At 49.7% G+C, this 17,370-nt stretch overlaps 1 protein-coding gene across 2 annotated transcripts; it reads right to left on the bottom strand.

Moving 5' to 3' along the window:
• Positions 1 to 818: 818 nt before the first annotated feature.
• Positions 819 to 16,839, bottom strand: LOC103190927 (porphobilinogen deaminase). 2 transcript variants are annotated; one of them, XM_007911845.2, is made up of 14 exons: positions 16,625 to 16,839; positions 13,464 to 13,532; positions 12,751 to 12,823; positions 12,295 to 12,344; positions 12,111 to 12,166; positions 11,086 to 11,163; positions 8,083 to 8,160; positions 7,758 to 7,833; positions 7,317 to 7,430; positions 6,944 to 6,982; positions 5,681 to 5,800; positions 4,999 to 5,052; positions 4,823 to 4,909; positions 819 to 1,471 (listed from the first exon to the last, which is right to left on the bottom strand). In XM_007911845.2, exons 1-14 carry the CDS (start codon positions 16,664 to 16,666, stop codon positions 1,301 to 1,303), a joined length of 1,107 nt encoding a protein of 368 aa, XP_007910036.1. In that variant the 5' UTR covers positions 16,667 to 16,839; the 3' UTR covers positions 819 to 1,300. The 2 variants fall into 2 exon arrangements, with proteins under 2 accessions (XP_007910036.1, XP_007910037.1); XM_007911846.2 differs by lacking the exon at positions 16,625 to 16,839 and adding an exon at positions 14,653 to 14,746.
• Positions 16,840 to 17,370: the final 531 nt, after the last annotated feature.

Below are 17,370 nucleotides of genomic sequence, written 5' to 3'. Positions count from 1 at the left end.
TATCACCTCTCTCCCCCCCATCTCTCTCTCTCTCCCCTCCCACCTCTTCCCCCCCACCCCCATGTTAAAAAGGCAACATTGAATATAAAGCCATTCAAAGAAATTCAGGCACTTTGAAAAGGAAAAAAACATTCAGCAGATTGGCTGAGGACAGGGCTGCGGCTGCCGAGCAAAACGCTGAGATTCAGTGTAACGCGCGGGCTGTTTGGCTGGAGGGTTCAGCCTCAATCACAGGAACTCTGCCCTCTCACCACTAGTCCTTCATACTTCATTAAAAATATTTGTGTTTAAAAACAGAAACTAGGCTAAAACAGTGAGAAACACTTGAAACAGAATAACAGCTGCCTTTGGATTTAAATAAAAACAACTGGGGGGTAAGGGAAAGTAAATAAAAAAAGGTTGACTACAACACACAGTGATTAGCCCCTTCCCCCAATAAATCCAGTGTCCACAGTATACTGTGTGTAAAACACTCACTCACACCTCTATACAATGGCTGTCCCTTCCCACCACTCTGACCCCAGGTTTCACAATAATAATTATCCTCACATTTGATACAACACCTTATCATGTCTTTGAGACATCTCAAAGTGCTTCAAAGGATACATTACATCTTCATGGATAACCCAGTGACTGTATATTTTGTGGGCAAAACACGGCAGCCAAGTGCGCACAGCAGCATCCCAAGACATCTTAAATCCCAACTGTGGATTAAGTGACCAAATGATTATGATTATTTATATCATTGTTTTGCCCATAAAATACACACTCAATTCACTTCACAGTATATGAAACGTCTTGAAAACATGAAAACATCAAATGCAAGGATTATTATTATTTATAATACCCCGAATCTCAACCGATTTCTCAAGCGATGAATCCAGAAGTGTGTGGTGACTCCGAGTCACAAGAATGTGGCTCCGACACCGATTAATCGGAGCGACGTAATCCCGGTTACTGACTCTGCAGAGTTCTCTGCCCCTTCCCCCGCCAACCACACACACACAAGGTAATTCATTAAGAAATCGTTTAAGAGACGGAGCATTATCAGCCCAGCCCGCTGGCTCACTCACCACAGTGTTCCTGACGAATGGGAAAGCTGTGGGAACGGCTGTGTGGAATGATGCGTTGCTCTGGGGGAGGGGGGGATAGTCCCACAGAACAGCACATTTTCACGATGTTTGTTAAGCAGCAAATCGAAGGCTCCAGGTGGGAACTTCACTTTGCTGCTCAACAAATATGGTAAAATGTTCACTCCCCGTCTACACTGTCTAACTCTCTCTCCAGCCGCCCGCAGTGATTATCTGGCGTCGTTCAGCTGCCTGGCTATGGTGAGGATCTGCCCGGCCCCCTTGCTGAGTAGCAGGTTAGCCAGGTCTGAGCCCAGCCGGTCGGCTCCCGCCAGCGCCCCTCGTGACACGGTCTTGGCCGTGACCCCCACGTGTTGCGTGTCATCCGCTCCATCTTCTCCCTGAAAGAAACACATCTTAGAATCATATAGCACAGAAGGAGACCTTTCGGCCCAGCGTCCAATTCAACCCCACTCCCCCGCACTCTCCCCATAGCCCTGATCAACCCCACTCCCCCACCCTCTCCCCATAGCCCTGAAAACTTGTCCTCCCCAAATAATTTTCTAATTTTCTTTTAAAAAACAGCTACAAAATTACATTTTTAGAGCGCCTTTCATGTCAGGGGGACAATCCACGGAGCTGGACAGTCTGGGGCCAGGACCCAAGCATGGGGGAGGGGGGGGGTAGGAGTGAGGGAAGGCAGAGAGGTGGGAGGGCGACTGAAGGCACGATCGAAGAGGAGGGTCTTGAGACCGGCCTTGAAGGAGGCAAGGGAGGAAGCGAGGCGAAGGGACCGTGGGATGGATTCCCAGAGTGTGGGGGCAGAGAGGCTGAAAGCCCAGCCACCGATGGGAGACATGTAGCAGACTGGAGCCCGCTGAACAGGTAGGCAGGGAGGCAGCAGGTCAGAGAGGTAGGAGGGGGCAAGGCCGTGGATCCTACCTTGCCCCCTCGAGGACGAGGATCTTGAACTCGATTCTCTGGGGATGGAGAGCCAGTGGACTCGGGCGAGGGTGGGAGTGATGGGGTCAAGTGAGGGTGGGAGTGATGGGGTCGAGCGAGGGTGGGAGTGATGGGGTCGAGCGAGGGTGGGAGTGATGGGGTCGAGCGAGGGTGGGAGTGATGGGGTCGCGGAGCCTGGTGCGTGAGAGAACACGAGCTGCAGAGTTTTGGATGATCTGCAGCTGTGAAGGGAAGAGTTGGGAAGGCCACCGAGGAGGGAGTTTCCGTAATCGAGCCTTTAGGTGACAAATGCCTGGGTGAGGGTTTGGGGGCCTGAGGGGTGAGGCAGTGGCGGAGTCTGGCAATGTTGCGGAGGTGGTGGTAGGCAGTGCTGGTCATGGTGCGGATGTGGGGGAGAAAGGACAGTTCAGGGTCAAACAAGACCCCCAGGTTCCCCGCACACACAACCCTCCTCCACCACACACAGGGAGGTGCGGAGGCGCTGGCATGAGCCAATCAGGAGGGCCTCGGTCTTGCTGACGTTCAGTTGGAGAAAGTTATCCTTTATCCAGGACTTGATGTGGGACGGGCAGTTGGTTAGGACACCAATAGTCCTGGAGTTGAGGGTGGAGGCAGAGAGATAGAGTTGGGTGTCGTCTGCATCCATGTGGAGATTTACCCCATGTCTGCGAATGATGTCACCAAGAGGGAGCATGTAGAGGGTGAAGAGGAGGGGACCGAGGACAGAGCCCTGAGGAACACCGCACGAGATGGTGCGGGGGCTGGAGGAGAAGCCATCTGCAAAGACGAAGTGGAGGCGGTGTGAAAGGTAGGACCTGAACCAGTCAAGGACAGAACCTGAAGGTTGAGGTAGGAGGAGAGGCAGTGGAGGAGGATTGAATGGTCCACGGTATCAAAGGCGGCGGAGAGGTCAGGATGTCATTTGTGACCTTGACCAGAGCAGTTTCCGTGCTGTTGGCAGCATGGAAACCCGATTGGAGGGGCTCATGGAGAGAGTGGGAGGAGAAGAAAGAGCAAAGCTAGAAGGCGACGGCTCTCTCAAGGACCTTAGACCTTATAACAACAAGATTACATGTGTATAGTGCATTTCATGTCGGGAGGACGTCCCAAAGCGACATCATTTCAGACCTGAGCTGGGGTTGGGGGGGAGGGGAGGGGAAGGGGTGTGGCCGATGGCATGGTCGAAGAGGAGGGTCTTGAGGCTAAGGAGGGGGCGAGGTGGGGTCACGGAGTTTGGTGCGGGAGAGGACACGGGCTGCAGAGTTCTGGATTATCTGCAGTCTGTGGAGGGAGGAGTTGGGAAGGCCGACACGCAGGGCATTTGCATAGTCGAGCCTGGAGGTGATGAAGGGATAAACAAGAGTTTCAGCGCCTGAGGGATGAGGTAGTGGCAGAGTCGGGCCATGTTACGGAGGTGAGGGAAGGCCGAGCGGGTCATGGCTTGGATGTGGGGGAGAAAAGGCAGTTGAGGGTCAAACAAGACACCTCGGTTCCTGACTGGCGGTGAGTTGTAGTGTCCAACCGTGGAGGGTGATGCTGCCGGAGCCTGAGGTGCGGAGGCGCTGGTTTGAGCCAATCAGGAGGGCCTCAGTCTTGTTCACATTCAACTGTAGGAAATCTGCCCTCATCCAGGACTTGATGTTCGACAGACAGTCTGTCAGGACAGCAGTGGTCCTGGAGTTGAGGGTGGAGGCAGAAAGATAGAGTTGGGTGTCATCCCCATACATGTGGAAGTTGACCCCATGTCTGCGGATGATGTCACCGAGGGGGACCATGTAGATATTAAAGAGGAGACAAGGACAGAGCCCTGGGGGACGCCAGACGTGACAGTGCGGGGCTGGAGGAGAAACCGTTAGAGGCAACAAAATGGAGACGGTGAGAGAGACAGGAATCGAGCCAGGCAAGGGCAGGTCCGCGAAGATTAAGTAAAGAGGAGAGGCGGTGTATGAGGATGGAGTGGTCGACAGTGTCGAAGGCGGCAGAGAGGTCGAGGAGGACAAGGAGACAGAGGGAGTCCTGTCACAGATGTTCAGAATGTCATTAGTGACTTTGACCCCCAGGGCTGTTTCAGTGCTGTGGGCAATTCAGTCTCATCATTACAGTACCCCCACCCTTCATCTCGACTCACAATCACACACACACCCTCCAACCCCCCTCTCTTGGGTGTGTGAGTGGCTGTGTGCGTGTGTGGGGGTAGGGAGGTGAGGGAAGTGGTGTGTGGGGGGAAGGGGTATGTGTGAGGTTTGTGTGGGGGAGGAGGAGAGGTGTGTGTGGGGGGGGAGGGGTGTGTATGTGAGGGGTGCATGTGTGTGTGGTGGAGGAGGGGTGTGTGGGGGCAAGGGGTGTGTGTGGGGGAGGGTTGTGTGTGCGGGGTGTGTGTGTGTGGTGTGCGTGTGCGTGTATGAGTCGGGGAGGTGAGGGGTGTGTGTATGTGGGGTATGCGGGGTATGTGTGTGGGGGGAGGTGAGGGGTGTGTGTAAGGGGTGTGTGTGAGGGCTGTGTGTGTGCGTGAGTGGGGGGGTGAGGGGTGTGTGTGGTGGGGAGGTGAGGGGTGTGTGTGGAGGGGAGGTGAGGGGTGTGTGTGTGGGGGGGGGGGAGAGGTGAGGGTATATGTGGGTGGGGTGGTGAGGGGTGTGCGTGTGTGAGGGATGTGTGTATGAAGGGTTTGTGTGTGTGAGGGGTTTGTGGGGGTGAGCGGTGAATGTGAGGGGTGTGCGCGAGGGGTGTGTGTGCGTGGTGTGGGGGAAGATGAGTTGTGTGGGTGTATATATATATACATATACACGTACCTGAGGTTCTGTACATACACCAGTTTGCATTGTGTCTTTCAGGCTCTCTGACCCATCCAGGCTGTACACGGCTCCCGTGAGGTAGAGCTGTGAGAGAGGACATTGGGAATGAAAACCAGCCGGAAACACACAATGGGGTTTACTGACAAAGTCGAGCGAGACACCAGGACCAGTACCTGATTTCCTTTAATGATGCTGTGGACAGCGACAGGCACACTGCAACCCCCTTCCTGCACAAGACATACAACACCTCATTAGCTGGTCACTTAGTGAGCTTGTTAGTCAGTCCCTAGTGTTCCTGATTACTATACAGACACCAACAATAACACGACAGCTACACAGCGCTGCTCATGTCGGGAGGACATCCCAAGGTGTTGGACAGTCAGGGATTTGGACCCAAGCTGGGGGATGGGATCAGGAGGGGGTGGAAGTCGTGGAGGATGGGGGTAGAAGGGTGGTGGAAGGCACCGTTGAAGAGGAGGGTCTTGAGACAGGCTTTGAAGGAGGCGAGGGAGGAAGTGAGGTGAAGTGTCTGTGGGATGGAGTTCCAAAGGGTGGGAGCAGAGAGGCTGAAGACCTGACCGGTGATGATGGAGAGGGCCGGGCTGGGAACGTGGAGCAGGCCGGAGGCTGTGCGCATGAGGACAGATCAGTCTAATACCCACCCGCTGGGCTCACACAGAAAGACACGAGCTGAGAGCAGCTGCTAAGCCAGCCCAGCACATAGAGCTGGGTGCTGGGTTAGAAGCAGAGTGCACTTTATTGTTTGCAAGCCAGAAAGTCCCCCACATCACAGGTGAGGCTGAGAACTGAGAGAGAAAGCGTCTTATTAAATACAAGGTGAAGGTGGGCGGTTACCAGCTGCTTGAGGAAGGAGCGCTCTGCGATGCAGCGCAGCACAGTGTCCACATGGCTCAGCACCGACACCATGTCCAGCACCTCGTGGTCGTTCACTCGTACCTCCACAGCCAGGGCACCCTGCAACACAGTTCACTCTCATTCACTCACATTTCAAGTGCTCTGACACTACCCTGCGTGAGGAGCGCTATATAAATGAAAGTTGTTGTTGTTCACTCTTAATAATAATAATAATCCTTGCATTAGATACAGCTCCTTATCACGTCTTCGAGACGTCTCAAAGTTACACTCAAAATAGGATACACTGTAAAGTGAATTGACTGTATATTTTGTGGGCAAAATACGATTTTGTGGAATACAATATAAATTGGAAATGGAAAACGGTGCCTGAAAGGCTGGTTTAAGAGAGAAATAGATAATTATTTGGGGAGAACAAGTTCGCAGGACTATGGGGAGAGGTTGGGGGAGTGGGGTTGATAAGGGCTGTGGGAGAGCGGGGGAATGGGGTTGATCAGGGCTATGGGGAGAGAGCGGGGGAGTGGGGTTGATCAGGTCTATGGGGAGAGAGCGGGGGAGTGGGGTTGATCAGGGCTATGGGGAGAGAGCGGAGGAGTGGGATTGATCAGGGCTATAGGGAGAGCGGGGGAGTGGGGTTGATCAGGGTTATGGGGAGAGCGCGGGGGAGTGGGGTTGATCAGGTCTATGGGGAGAGAGCGGGGGAGTGGGGTTGATCAGGTCTATGGGGAGAGAGCAGGGGAGTGGGGTTGATCAGGGCTATGGGAGAGAGTGGGGAGTGGGGTTGATCGGGGCTATGGGGAGAGAGCGGGGGAGTGGGGTTGATCGGGGCTATGGGGAGAGAGCGGGGGAGTGGGGTTGATCGGGGCTATAGGGAGAGAGCGGGGGAGTGAGGTTGATTTGGAAGCTCTTTTCAAAGAGCCGGCACCGACATGATGGGCTGAATGGCCTCCTTCTGTGCTGTATTCTGTGCTATGATTCCATGAAGAGGAGAAATATTACAGGCTTTGGGTTGGGGTGTGAGGGGGGAGTGTGTGCGTGAGGGGGGAGTGTGCGCGTGTGGGGGGAGTGTGTGTGTGGGGGGCAGTGTGTGTGTATGGGGGCAGTGTGTGCGTACGGGGGGAGTGTGTGCGTATGGGGGGAGTGTGTGTGTATGGGGGGAGTGTGTGTGTGTGGGGGGAGTGAGTGTGTGTGTGTGTGTTTGTGGGGAGTGTGTGCGCTGTGGTGTGAACTCCCTCCCTCACTGACCTGTCCGACAGCGTACATGCAATCCTCAGGCTCCAGAACCTGCAGAGAAAGCAGACACGGGTTACTGTCTGTCTGTGTGTTTGGTGATGGTGGGGGGTGTGGAAACAGTGGGGGCATTCTGCTTGCTGAGAACAGCCATGATGGAGCGGGTGGTGTGTGGGGAGAGGGGGGGAAGGGCTGTTACAGAGGCCGCCACAGGCACGATGCGTTAAATGGCTTCTTCCAACAAGTCTACACAAGGAAGCAGAGGTGTGGACACAGCTGTCCCTCCTTGGGGGTGGGGTGGGTGGCACTAAAGTTGTTGAGTTATTCCCTGCGCTAACCTGTGGGGTGACAAAGCCCCGGCACTGCGCGGGCGAGTCTGAGGCTGTACCTGGCTGATGCGGCTTTGCCAGCCCATCCGCCGCAGTCCCGCTGCTGCCAGCACAATGGCGCTGTAGTCCTCCTTCTCATCCAGTTTCTTTAGCCGCGTGTTCAGGTTTCCTCGCTGCGAGCATGTGGTTAAACACAAACAACAACAACACCACCACAAGCCATTCCCCCCCACCCCCTCCATCACCATCTCCACCTCCACCACCACCACTCAACTCTGTACATCTCTCTCTCTCTCTCTTGCCTGGGTACCCAACAAGCCATTCCTCACTGGGCCGAACATCACCTTCAACTCCACAGCAGCCCTCTCTCACCTGGGCACCTGTCTCCCCCCCGCCCCCCCCACCACCATCATCACCCCCCGATAGATTAATTCACTGCCACTACTTTGTGCAGTCGCATTGAATCAGAAACATTGAGTCAGAAACGTGTGGAAGGATACAATATCCTTGAATTCCAGGTGTGGAAACCGCCTTTTGAGCTGAGCTGCTCGTCTCAGTGAGCTGGTCCCCACCACACTGCGGAGAGGAGAGAAACATTAAAACTTCAGGCTGACGTGTCAGGAACATAGCAACCTAGAAACAGGAGGAGGCCATTCAGCCCCTCGAGCCTGTTCTGCCTTTCTCTAAGATCATGGCTGACTGGTACCTCAACTCCAATTACGCACCCTCGCCCCTTATCCCTCGATAACATTTTGAGTGACAATCCTGCTCCCACGCTCAGGGCGAGAGAGATATAGAGAGAAAGCAGCCTGACGCTGGCCTTACCTCTTGTCGGGCAACGTTGCCAGGGATTTGCCGGCATTCCGGGGGTGCAGAACCACAGCGTCGAATGGTGTCTCACGCCTGTAACAAGAAAGCGTTATAACAGCCCAGTGTAACGTCACACAACGTTTAACCAGCAGTGCACAACCAGTCGTTAATCTCTAAAACAGCTAATCCTGTAGCTCAGTGGTTAGAGCACTCGCCTCGCAAGCGAGAGGACCTGGGTTCGATTCCCGGGCAGGGCGAAAAGCTGGGCACGTTTCCTTACTCCACACACCTCTGTTTACCCAGCAGTAAGTAGGAACCCGGCTGTTATTATCCCTGGATCGCTTTGCCGCGGGTAATAATCACTTCAAAAAATTTTTTTTAAAAAGAAATACAAATTTGGCACTCAATCCACGACAGTTTGTGGGACACTGCTGAGCGCAATTGTCTCACCCACAAAATACATATTCACTGTACTTTACAATATATTCTGTGAAGCGCTTTATTATTATCCGCTGGAGAGCAGGGTGCAGGGTTACTTAGAGTAATTTTATTAATTATTCACTCATTATTATGCAATATTAGTGGGTGATTTTAATCTTCATTTTAATCTTCTGGGAAAACCAAATTGGCAAAAGTAAATCAGAGGCTGAGTTTATAGAATGCATCAGAGATAGTTTTCTAGAACAATATGCTGAGGAACCAACCAGGGATCCTAGATCTTGTATTGTATAACGAAGTAGGGCTAATCAGCAATCTGGAAGTTAAGGCTCCTCTCGGGCAGAGTGACCAGAATATGATGGAATTTAATATTAAGTTTGAGAGTGATGTTGTTAAGTCTGAAACAAGAGACGATTTGGCTAAAAAGTAGATTAAAAGATATGACAGTAGACAAGCAATAGCAAACGTTCAAAGATATATTAGATCATTCCCAGCGAACACATATTCCCTTGAGAAATAAAAATTCCACGGGAAAAGTGGTTCAACCATGGCTAACTAGAGAAGTTAAGCAAAGTATAAAATTAAAAGAAGAGGCCTATAATAGTGCCAAAACGGGCTGTAGACCTGAGGATTGGTAGGACTTTAGAGATCAGCAAAGGATAACCAAGAAACTGATAAGGAGAAAATTGAATATGAGAATAAACTAGCTAGAGATATAAAGACAGATTGTAAGAGCTTTTACGAGTATATAAAGAGTAAGAGATTAACAAAAGTGATCAGGCAGACACAGGAGAAATTATAATGGGGAATAAAAAAATGGCAGAGTCATTAAACAAATACTTTGCTTCTGTCTTCACGTTGGAAGATACTAAAAACTTACCAGAAATAGTGGGGAACCAAGAGGCTAAAGTTAGCAAGAAACTTAAAGAAATGAATATCAGTAAAATAATAGTACTGGAGAAATTGATGGGACTAAAATCTGATAAATCCCCTGGACCTGATGGCCTGCATCCTAAGGTTTTTAAAAGAGGTGGCTGCAGAAATAGTGGACGCATTGTTTTTGACCTTCCAGAATTCCCTGAATCCTGGAATGGTTCCCTTTGATTGGAAGACCGCAAATGTAACACCGCTATTTAAGAAGGGTGGGAGAGAAAAAATGGGGAACTATAGATCAGTTTGTCTGACATCAGTGGTAGGGAAAATTCTAGGAAAATTCTAATTAGGGACGTCGTCATGGAGTACTTAGAAAGTCATAATATAATTAGGCAGCGTCAACATGGTTTTACGAAAGGGAAATCGTGTTCAACAAATCTTTTTTTTGAAGATGTAATTAGCAGGTTAGATAAGGGGGAACCAGTGGAGATGGTGTACTTAAGACTTTCAGAAGGCATTCAACAAGGTGCCACATAAAAGGTTGTTACATAAGATTAAGGCTCATGGAATTAAAGTAATATATTAGCATGGATAGAAGAATGGTTAACAGCCAGAAAGGAGAGAGTAGGGATAAACAGGTCCTTCTCAAGTTGGCAGGTTGCGACTAGTGGAGTGCCACAAAGATCAGTGCTGGGGCCTCAACTGTTTACAGTTGACATCAATGATTTAGATGAGGAATTCGGACGATACAAAGCTCGGTGGGAAAGTAAGCTGTGAGGAGAATACAAGCAGGATGCAAAGGGATAGAGACAGATTAAGTGAGTGGGCAAGAAGGTGGCCCTTCTGATGGAGTATAATGTGGGCAAGTGTGAAGTTATTCACCCAGGTAGAAAACATAGAAAACATAGAAAAGCAGATTATTTTCTAGAGGGGGAGAGACTAGATAGTGTTAATGTTCAGAGGGATTTAGGTGTCCTTGTACACCAACCACAGAAAGTTAGTATGCAGGTACAGCAAGCAATTAGGAAGTCTAATAACATGTTAGCGTTTATTGCAAAGGGGTTAGAGTACAAGAGTGGGGAAGTCTTGCTTCAGTTGTATAAGGCCCTGGTGAGACTACACCTGGAATATTGTGTGCACTTTTGGTCTCCTTATCTAAGAAAGGATATATTCGCCTTAGAGGGGGTGCAACATAGGTTCACTAGGTTGGTTCCTGGGATGAGGGGGTTGACCTACGAAGAGAGATTGAGTAGACTAGGCCTATATTCTCTAGAATATAGAAGAATTAGAGATGATCTCTTATAGCAACCTATAAGATTCTTAAGGGTCTTGACAGGGTGGATAATGTGAGACTGTTTCCCCTGGTTGGAGAATCTAAAACTAGGGTCATAGTCTCAGGATTAAAGATCAGCCTTTGAGAACTGAGTTGAGTCCTTTGAGTATGAACAAGGAGACTATATAAAAGGAGCAATAAACAAAAAGGAAAAATACTCAGAATCTGAAATAAAAACAGAAGTCGCTGGGAACACGCAGCAGGTCAGGCAGTATCTGTGGAGAGAGGAATGTGGGTTAACGTTTCAGGTCGATGATCTTTCGTCTCTGACGTTAACTCAATTTCCTCTCTCCATAGATGCTGTCCGACCTGCTGAGTATTGTACATAAAGGGAAACATTTGCGTCCTTGCTTCTGCAACCTTCACATACTCACTTGCAGATTGCTCCAATTGTAAACCCGGGAGGCAGTGTGGTGGGAAGGTCCTTCAATGAGTGAACAACCAGATCCACCCTATATTGGGAGGAGGGAGGGGGAAAGAGAGGGGGGGGAGAGAGAGGTGGGAAGAGAGAGAACGGCAGAGAGAGTGGGGGAGAGAGAGAGGAACGAGAGAGGGGAGAGATGGAGGGGGGGAAGAGAAAGGGGGGCGAGAGAGAGGAGCGAGAGAGGGGAGAGATGGAGTGGGGGGAGAGAGAGGGGGGGGAGAGAGAGAGAGAGAGGAGTGAGAGGGGGGAGAGATGGAGTGGGGGGGAGAGAGAGGGGGGGAGAGAGAGAGAGAGAAGAGAGAGAAGGGGGAGAGATGGGAGGGGGAGAGAGGTGAGGGGGAGAGAGAGAGAGGTGGGGTAGAGAGAGGAGGGAGATAGAAAGAAAAGTGGGGATAGAGAGGTTGGGAGAGGGGGGAGGGGAGAGAGAGGGAAGGGAGAGAGGTGGGGGCGGGAAGAGAGAGAGAATGTCAGCTAAAAGGAGCTGCTTCTGCTGCACATCCAAGGCAACGAGGCAAGGGGTTTATTTGGGAATGGGAAAGACTGGCTGAGATGCTCTTTACACTCCTGAACATTACGGACGTTTAATCCACATTCATTTAGTAAAATCTGTATCAATTTGAGAAAAAATATTTTTAAAATAATAATGTGGTCACTCAATCCACAACTGTCTGTGGGACACTGCTGAGCGCAATTGGCTGCCACGTTTTGTCCACAAAATACACAGTATATTCTGTGAAGTGCTTTGAGACGTCTCGAAAACGTGATAAGGCGCTGTATCAAATGCAAGGATTATTATTTCAAACCAGCAATACACTTTGTTTAGGTAACAGCCCGGCTTAGTTGGCAGCACACTCGCTCTGGGTGAGGTGGAGAGTTGGGTGGGAGGGGGAATGAGGGATTGTGGAGTCAATAAGTCTCTGGCGTTTTCCCCCACTTTTCTCATTCTCTCTATCTCTGACTCCACTGCAGGCTTACTCATTATTCTCCAGTGCCATTTCTAGCTCCTTTGTAAAGAGACTCTTCTCCCCGATCTAGGAAAAGAGTAAATAAAATTTGCAATGAGTTGTGGAGATTGTTTTCTCTCTCTCCGCCCCCCCTCCCCCATTCCGGCAGCAGGTACAGGAAATTAAATGTAGCTTAATTCAAAAGCCAAAGGTACCTTTGAGAGAGCGGTGTCCAGGATTTTATCACCTAGGGTTGACATGGCAACTGTGAAGACAGAGATGATCAGTAAAGTTAGCGTGTTGCACTGTAAAGCGCTCCGAGATGCTACTCCAGGTGAAGGCGCCGTGTGAATGCAAGATGTGGTGCTGTTCTCATTTTCGCGCATAAAATACAGGCAACTTAACTAGTTGTGTTTTACACAGCTGTGTAAAATACATCCTGTGAAGTGCTTTGAGACGTCTCAAAGACATGATAAGACGCTGTATCAAACACAAGGATTATTATTGTGTAACAGCTCCAGGAATAACAGCTGCACATCAAGATCTCAGCGTCCAACTGTGGAGTCACCACCCAAGATAGGTTTACCCACCCTTCCCCTCCCCCCGATTTATAACAGAACACAAGCACACGTTGCTGATTCCCCCATCTCCCCTCCCCCCTCAGCACTTACCGATTTCAAACTCTGTTTCTGGGTGGAGTTCCTTCAGCTGGTCGGCCACGATGCTGGTCTGAGTCCGGGCGAGCTGCCGGAGGGAGCAGAGGGCAGTTATAAACCCGCACAGAGCCAGGCGAGCTGACTTAGCATTGGGGACACTCTGGATTGTGTGATCCTATCACACCACAGGAGTCCCTGTTCCCAAGAACAATCTCTCGGCGATTGGGTCCTTTTAACTATTTTAGCTGGTTTCTAGTGTCTTAAACTGAACTGCTCCAAGCTGTGGAGGAAAAGGAAGCCACTGGGATTCAGGGTCTCTCTCTTCCTCACCCACCCCCCACACGCACACCTCATGCATGTGCTGTGCGTTATATATCACACTACAGCCGAAGCAGAGCCGAGCTGGTGAAGCAGTGAAGAGGTACCTGTGAGATCCCTGATTACTAATTCAAAGAAGAATTGTTCACAGTTAGCGAGAAACGAGATTCTCAGAACAAAGGCTTTTATCTGGCTTGGCCACCTGCCCCTCCCTCCCTGCTATCGGAGCTATCGTGTAGACAACCCTCTCCCCAAGTCAGTGACAATGACTCAGTCACAACTCACCCCTCCTGCCCACACAGATAAATGAGTAAGTGGGCAGAACAAGAAACCTCTCTTTCCCCCCCCCCCCAAAAGAGAGTCTAAGAAAAGCCCAAGCTCATTCATAAAATACAATCATGGGGCCTCACCTGGCTTTTCCGTGTCCCGACCCGGATGGTCTTGGCTGACTTTCCATTGCCTTTGTGAACCTCAAGGTCCTAGAAAACACAATGCGACAACAATACATGACTGGCCGGAGAGGACAACAACAACAACAACGGCGTCAGTAATGAGTAGCCAAATACAGAGGCCTTGCTAGGAAAGGGAACCTTTTGGGCTGTGACTAGGATTAAATGTGCAAATATATATTAAAAAAACAATTTGTTCACTCAATCCACAGCTGTGTGTGGGACGCTGTTGTGCGCAATTGGCTGCCGCATTTCGCCCACAAAATACAGTCAATTCACTTTACAGTATATTCTGTGAGGCGTTTTGCGATGTCTCGAAGACATGATAAGACGCTGTGTCAAATGCAAGGATTATTATTATAAATACCTGATCCTTGCTGTCAATTATCGAGCACATTTTCTACATTCTAAATCAGCTGTGTTTTTAATTTTAAAAATCTCTTCTTTTAATGCACATATTTTAACCCACACTGCCCATCTGCCCCGGGCACTCACACAGAAGCAGGGAAATGGACCTTTGCAATCCTCGCTACCGGGCCACTGAACTGACACCAACCCCAGGCCTCCTTCCCTCTGCTCACTCCCCACCCACACCCAGCTGTTTACCCACTCACACGCCATCAGGAATCTCTGCTTGTACCTTCTAATACTTGTGCTGTAAAACCTTTTTTGTATGAAAAACATGTTAAAAATTATTTTAAAAAAATTTTAGATGGAAACGTATTCTGAGTTGAATTTGGGACCTCTCTGCTTTGATCTATTCCTACAAGAATTATTATTTACAATGTTCTTTAAAGCAGCGTAGCAGTTTGAGAGATTAGGAAATCACTCCAGATGCAGTGTTCCTGGAATGAACTGAACTTTAGCAACTGCTGGGGTGAGAAAGAAATGTTATTTAATTTAATTCACCAAATGGTTAAATGAATTAGTAAAAAAAAGTGGTCACCCAATCCATGACCGATTGTGGGACACTGGTGTGCGTAATTAGCTGCCACGTTTCGCCCACAAATACACAAGTCACTGCACTGTACACTATATTCAGTGAACCGCTCTTGGGAGTCTTAACGATTTAATAAGGCGCTATATCAAATACAAGGAATATTATTATTAAAATAAAGAAACATTACTCAGATCCCCGTTAGGCCCATACCTCCTGACACCCTGCTCCATTCATCATACTCAGTAACCTGCTGCGTCCCTCACTTTCCCTCAGAACCTCCAGTGAAGTCAGCAGCACAGAAACAAAATGTGAGCGGAGTTCCTGACACCCACTCTTTGTGTTGCGTGACAAAGCCCTCCCCACAGTGACTCACACCCGACAGCCACAATGTGTTGGTATAGATAAATGACAACCCCCAAATCAGCATCTGGCTCACAGAAATGACAGAGAATGCAATAATTGTTCTTTAGGGTATTAGAGAGAAAGGAAGCAACACTATATCAAAACTGGTTGAGGATAGCACAGCTTTGCAAACCATTGAGTGCAAAGGAAATTAGTAAATAATAATAATAATCCTTGCATTTGATATAGCGCTTTTCACATCTTCTAGACATCTCAAAGCGCTTCACAGAATAGACTGTAAAGTGAATTGACTGTATATTTGTGGGCGAACGCGGCAGCCAATTGCGCACAGCAATGTCCCACAAACAGTCGTAGATTGAAAATGACCAATTTATTATTGTTTTTGGTTTTGGAGGGATTATTATTAGGCTCTGTGTGGAGTAAGGAAACTTGCCCGAGGTTTCGCCCTCTGCCTGGAATTGAACTCAGGTCTCTCACTTGCAAAGCGAGTGCTCTAACCACTGAGCTACAGGACTCCCTGCTTTGTGACAATAAATGTAAGAATAAAACTATAGAGGAATTCTGAGTAGCATATGTTCATGACTGACAAGCCTGTCTGGCTCATCAATGGGATGGAGTGGTTGACACATCACAAGTGTGGTGGGGTATATTCTTCCTACCCAGTTCCTAATAATCCTGTAAGTCGAGCTGTTAGGGTGTTCCTGGCTGCCAAGGGAATTGTAGTTTCCAGCTGTTCATTTCAAGCAGGTTTCCAGCAAGCACTCTGAAGGGCTCGACTTCTATCTCTGGGCGAAATCATTCTTTCTCAGACTGCAGAAACGTACGACACAGTTGCATTTTGATATAGAGCCTACATCACGTCGTTGAGACATCTCAAAGCTCTTCATAGAATATACTGTAAAGTGAATTGATTTATATTTTTGCGGCAGCGGCAGTGTCTCACAAACAGTCGTGGATTTAGTGACCAAATTTATTATTATTTTTTATTAGCTTTGAAGGGTTTATTATCCCCGGGAAAGCAATCCGTCAATCGACCAACAACCGGGTTCCGACTCAAGCAGAAGCGTGCGGAGTAAGGAAATTTCCCTAGTTTCGTGCCCCACTCGCGAATCGAACATTATTAATGACCCTAGTCAGAGGGGGCTGGGAACACTCGCAGGTCAGTCAGCTTCTATGGAGAGAGGAAAGGGGGTCAACATTTCGGGTCCAAGTCAGATGCTCAGGCCGTATCTATGGAGAGGAAAGTGGGTCAACGTTTCATCAGAGACCCGAAACGTTGACCCACTTTCCTCTCTCCATAGATGCTGCCGGACAGGCTGAGTGTTCCCAGGTGCTGGTCAAGTGATGGTGTAACTTGTTGATTGTCAGAGAGAGAGAGAGTGAGACGTCGCTGGGAACACTCAGCAGGTCCGGCAGCATCTATGGAGAGAGGAAAGTGGGTCAACGTTTCGGGTCATGGACACATGGGGCCTCGACCCGAAACGTTGACCCACTTTCCTCTCTCCACAGATGCTGCCGGACCCGCTGAGTGTTACGGCCACTTCTGTTTTTGTTTTGGATTTCCAGCGTCTGCAGTATTTAGGGTTTTGGCCATGATGACCCTGTTGTGTTGGGGTGTTATTGGCTCCTCTGATGACCTCTGTGTCCTGTGGAGTCCAGTGGTGAGAACACACACACGTGATCCCTTAAAAAAAGCCCCGCCCCCTTAGCCAGAACTAGCGGCTGAGTGACAGACGGAGCGGCCAATCAGAAGTGAGGAAATGGACCAATCAGCGGACGGGAGGCGTGAGTTAGAGCGGAAGTTGCGCGCGCGACTCACAGGCTCGGGGTCCGCCTCCGTCGCCCTCGTCTCGCATGACATTCCACTTCCCGCTCACACACACCGAGCGGCGCCCTGGCCTCTCCCGTCTCCCGGGGAGGCTCCTGGGATCCACGGACGCTTTTCCCGTCCCCTCGGCGCGGCCTCCGAGCTCCTGTCACAGCCTCTCGCCACCGGCCGGACTCTCGCGCTTCACCATCCGGGATCGCGCATGCGCCGCTCGGCCAGGGGCGGGGCCGCCGCTCACAAAGCCACGCCCATCCCTCATTGAAGGTCACGCCCACTCCCTGACCAAGCCACGCCCACTCCCCTCAGGGCCACGCCCACAGTCTACAGCCTGAAACTTACCTGTCATTAGTTTTGAGAACAAATCACATTTAAACAATAATAATTGTCGCATTTGCTCAAAACACCGAAAGGCTGAACTGACTGTTAGATTATAATAATAATAATCCTTGCACTTGATACAGCGCCTCATCACTTCTTTCAGACTCTTCACAGAATACACTAAAGTTGATTGACGGTATATTTTGTCGGGGAAACGCAGCAGCCAATTGTGCACAGCAGAGTCCAACAAAGAGTCATGGACCAAATTATTATTTTGAAAAGATTATTACATCTGGAAAGTGATCTGCCAATCGACAACTGGGTTCCGACTTACTGCTAGGTAAACAGACGTGTATGTGGAGTAAGGGAACTTGCCTAAGGTTTCAGAGACAGACAGGCAGACATGGGGATTCACGGGA

The sequence above is a fragment of the Callorhinchus milii genome, unplaced genomic scaffold (genome assembly GCF_018977255.1).
Source record: "Callorhinchus milii isolate IMCB2004 unplaced genomic scaffold, IMCB_Cmil_1.0 Scaffold25, whole genome shotgun sequence".
NCBI classification, from domain to species: Eukaryota; Metazoa; Chordata; class Chondrichthyes; order Chimaeriformes; family Callorhinchidae; genus Callorhinchus; species Callorhinchus milii.
This window is presented reverse-complemented; position numbering and strand designations above follow the sequence as displayed.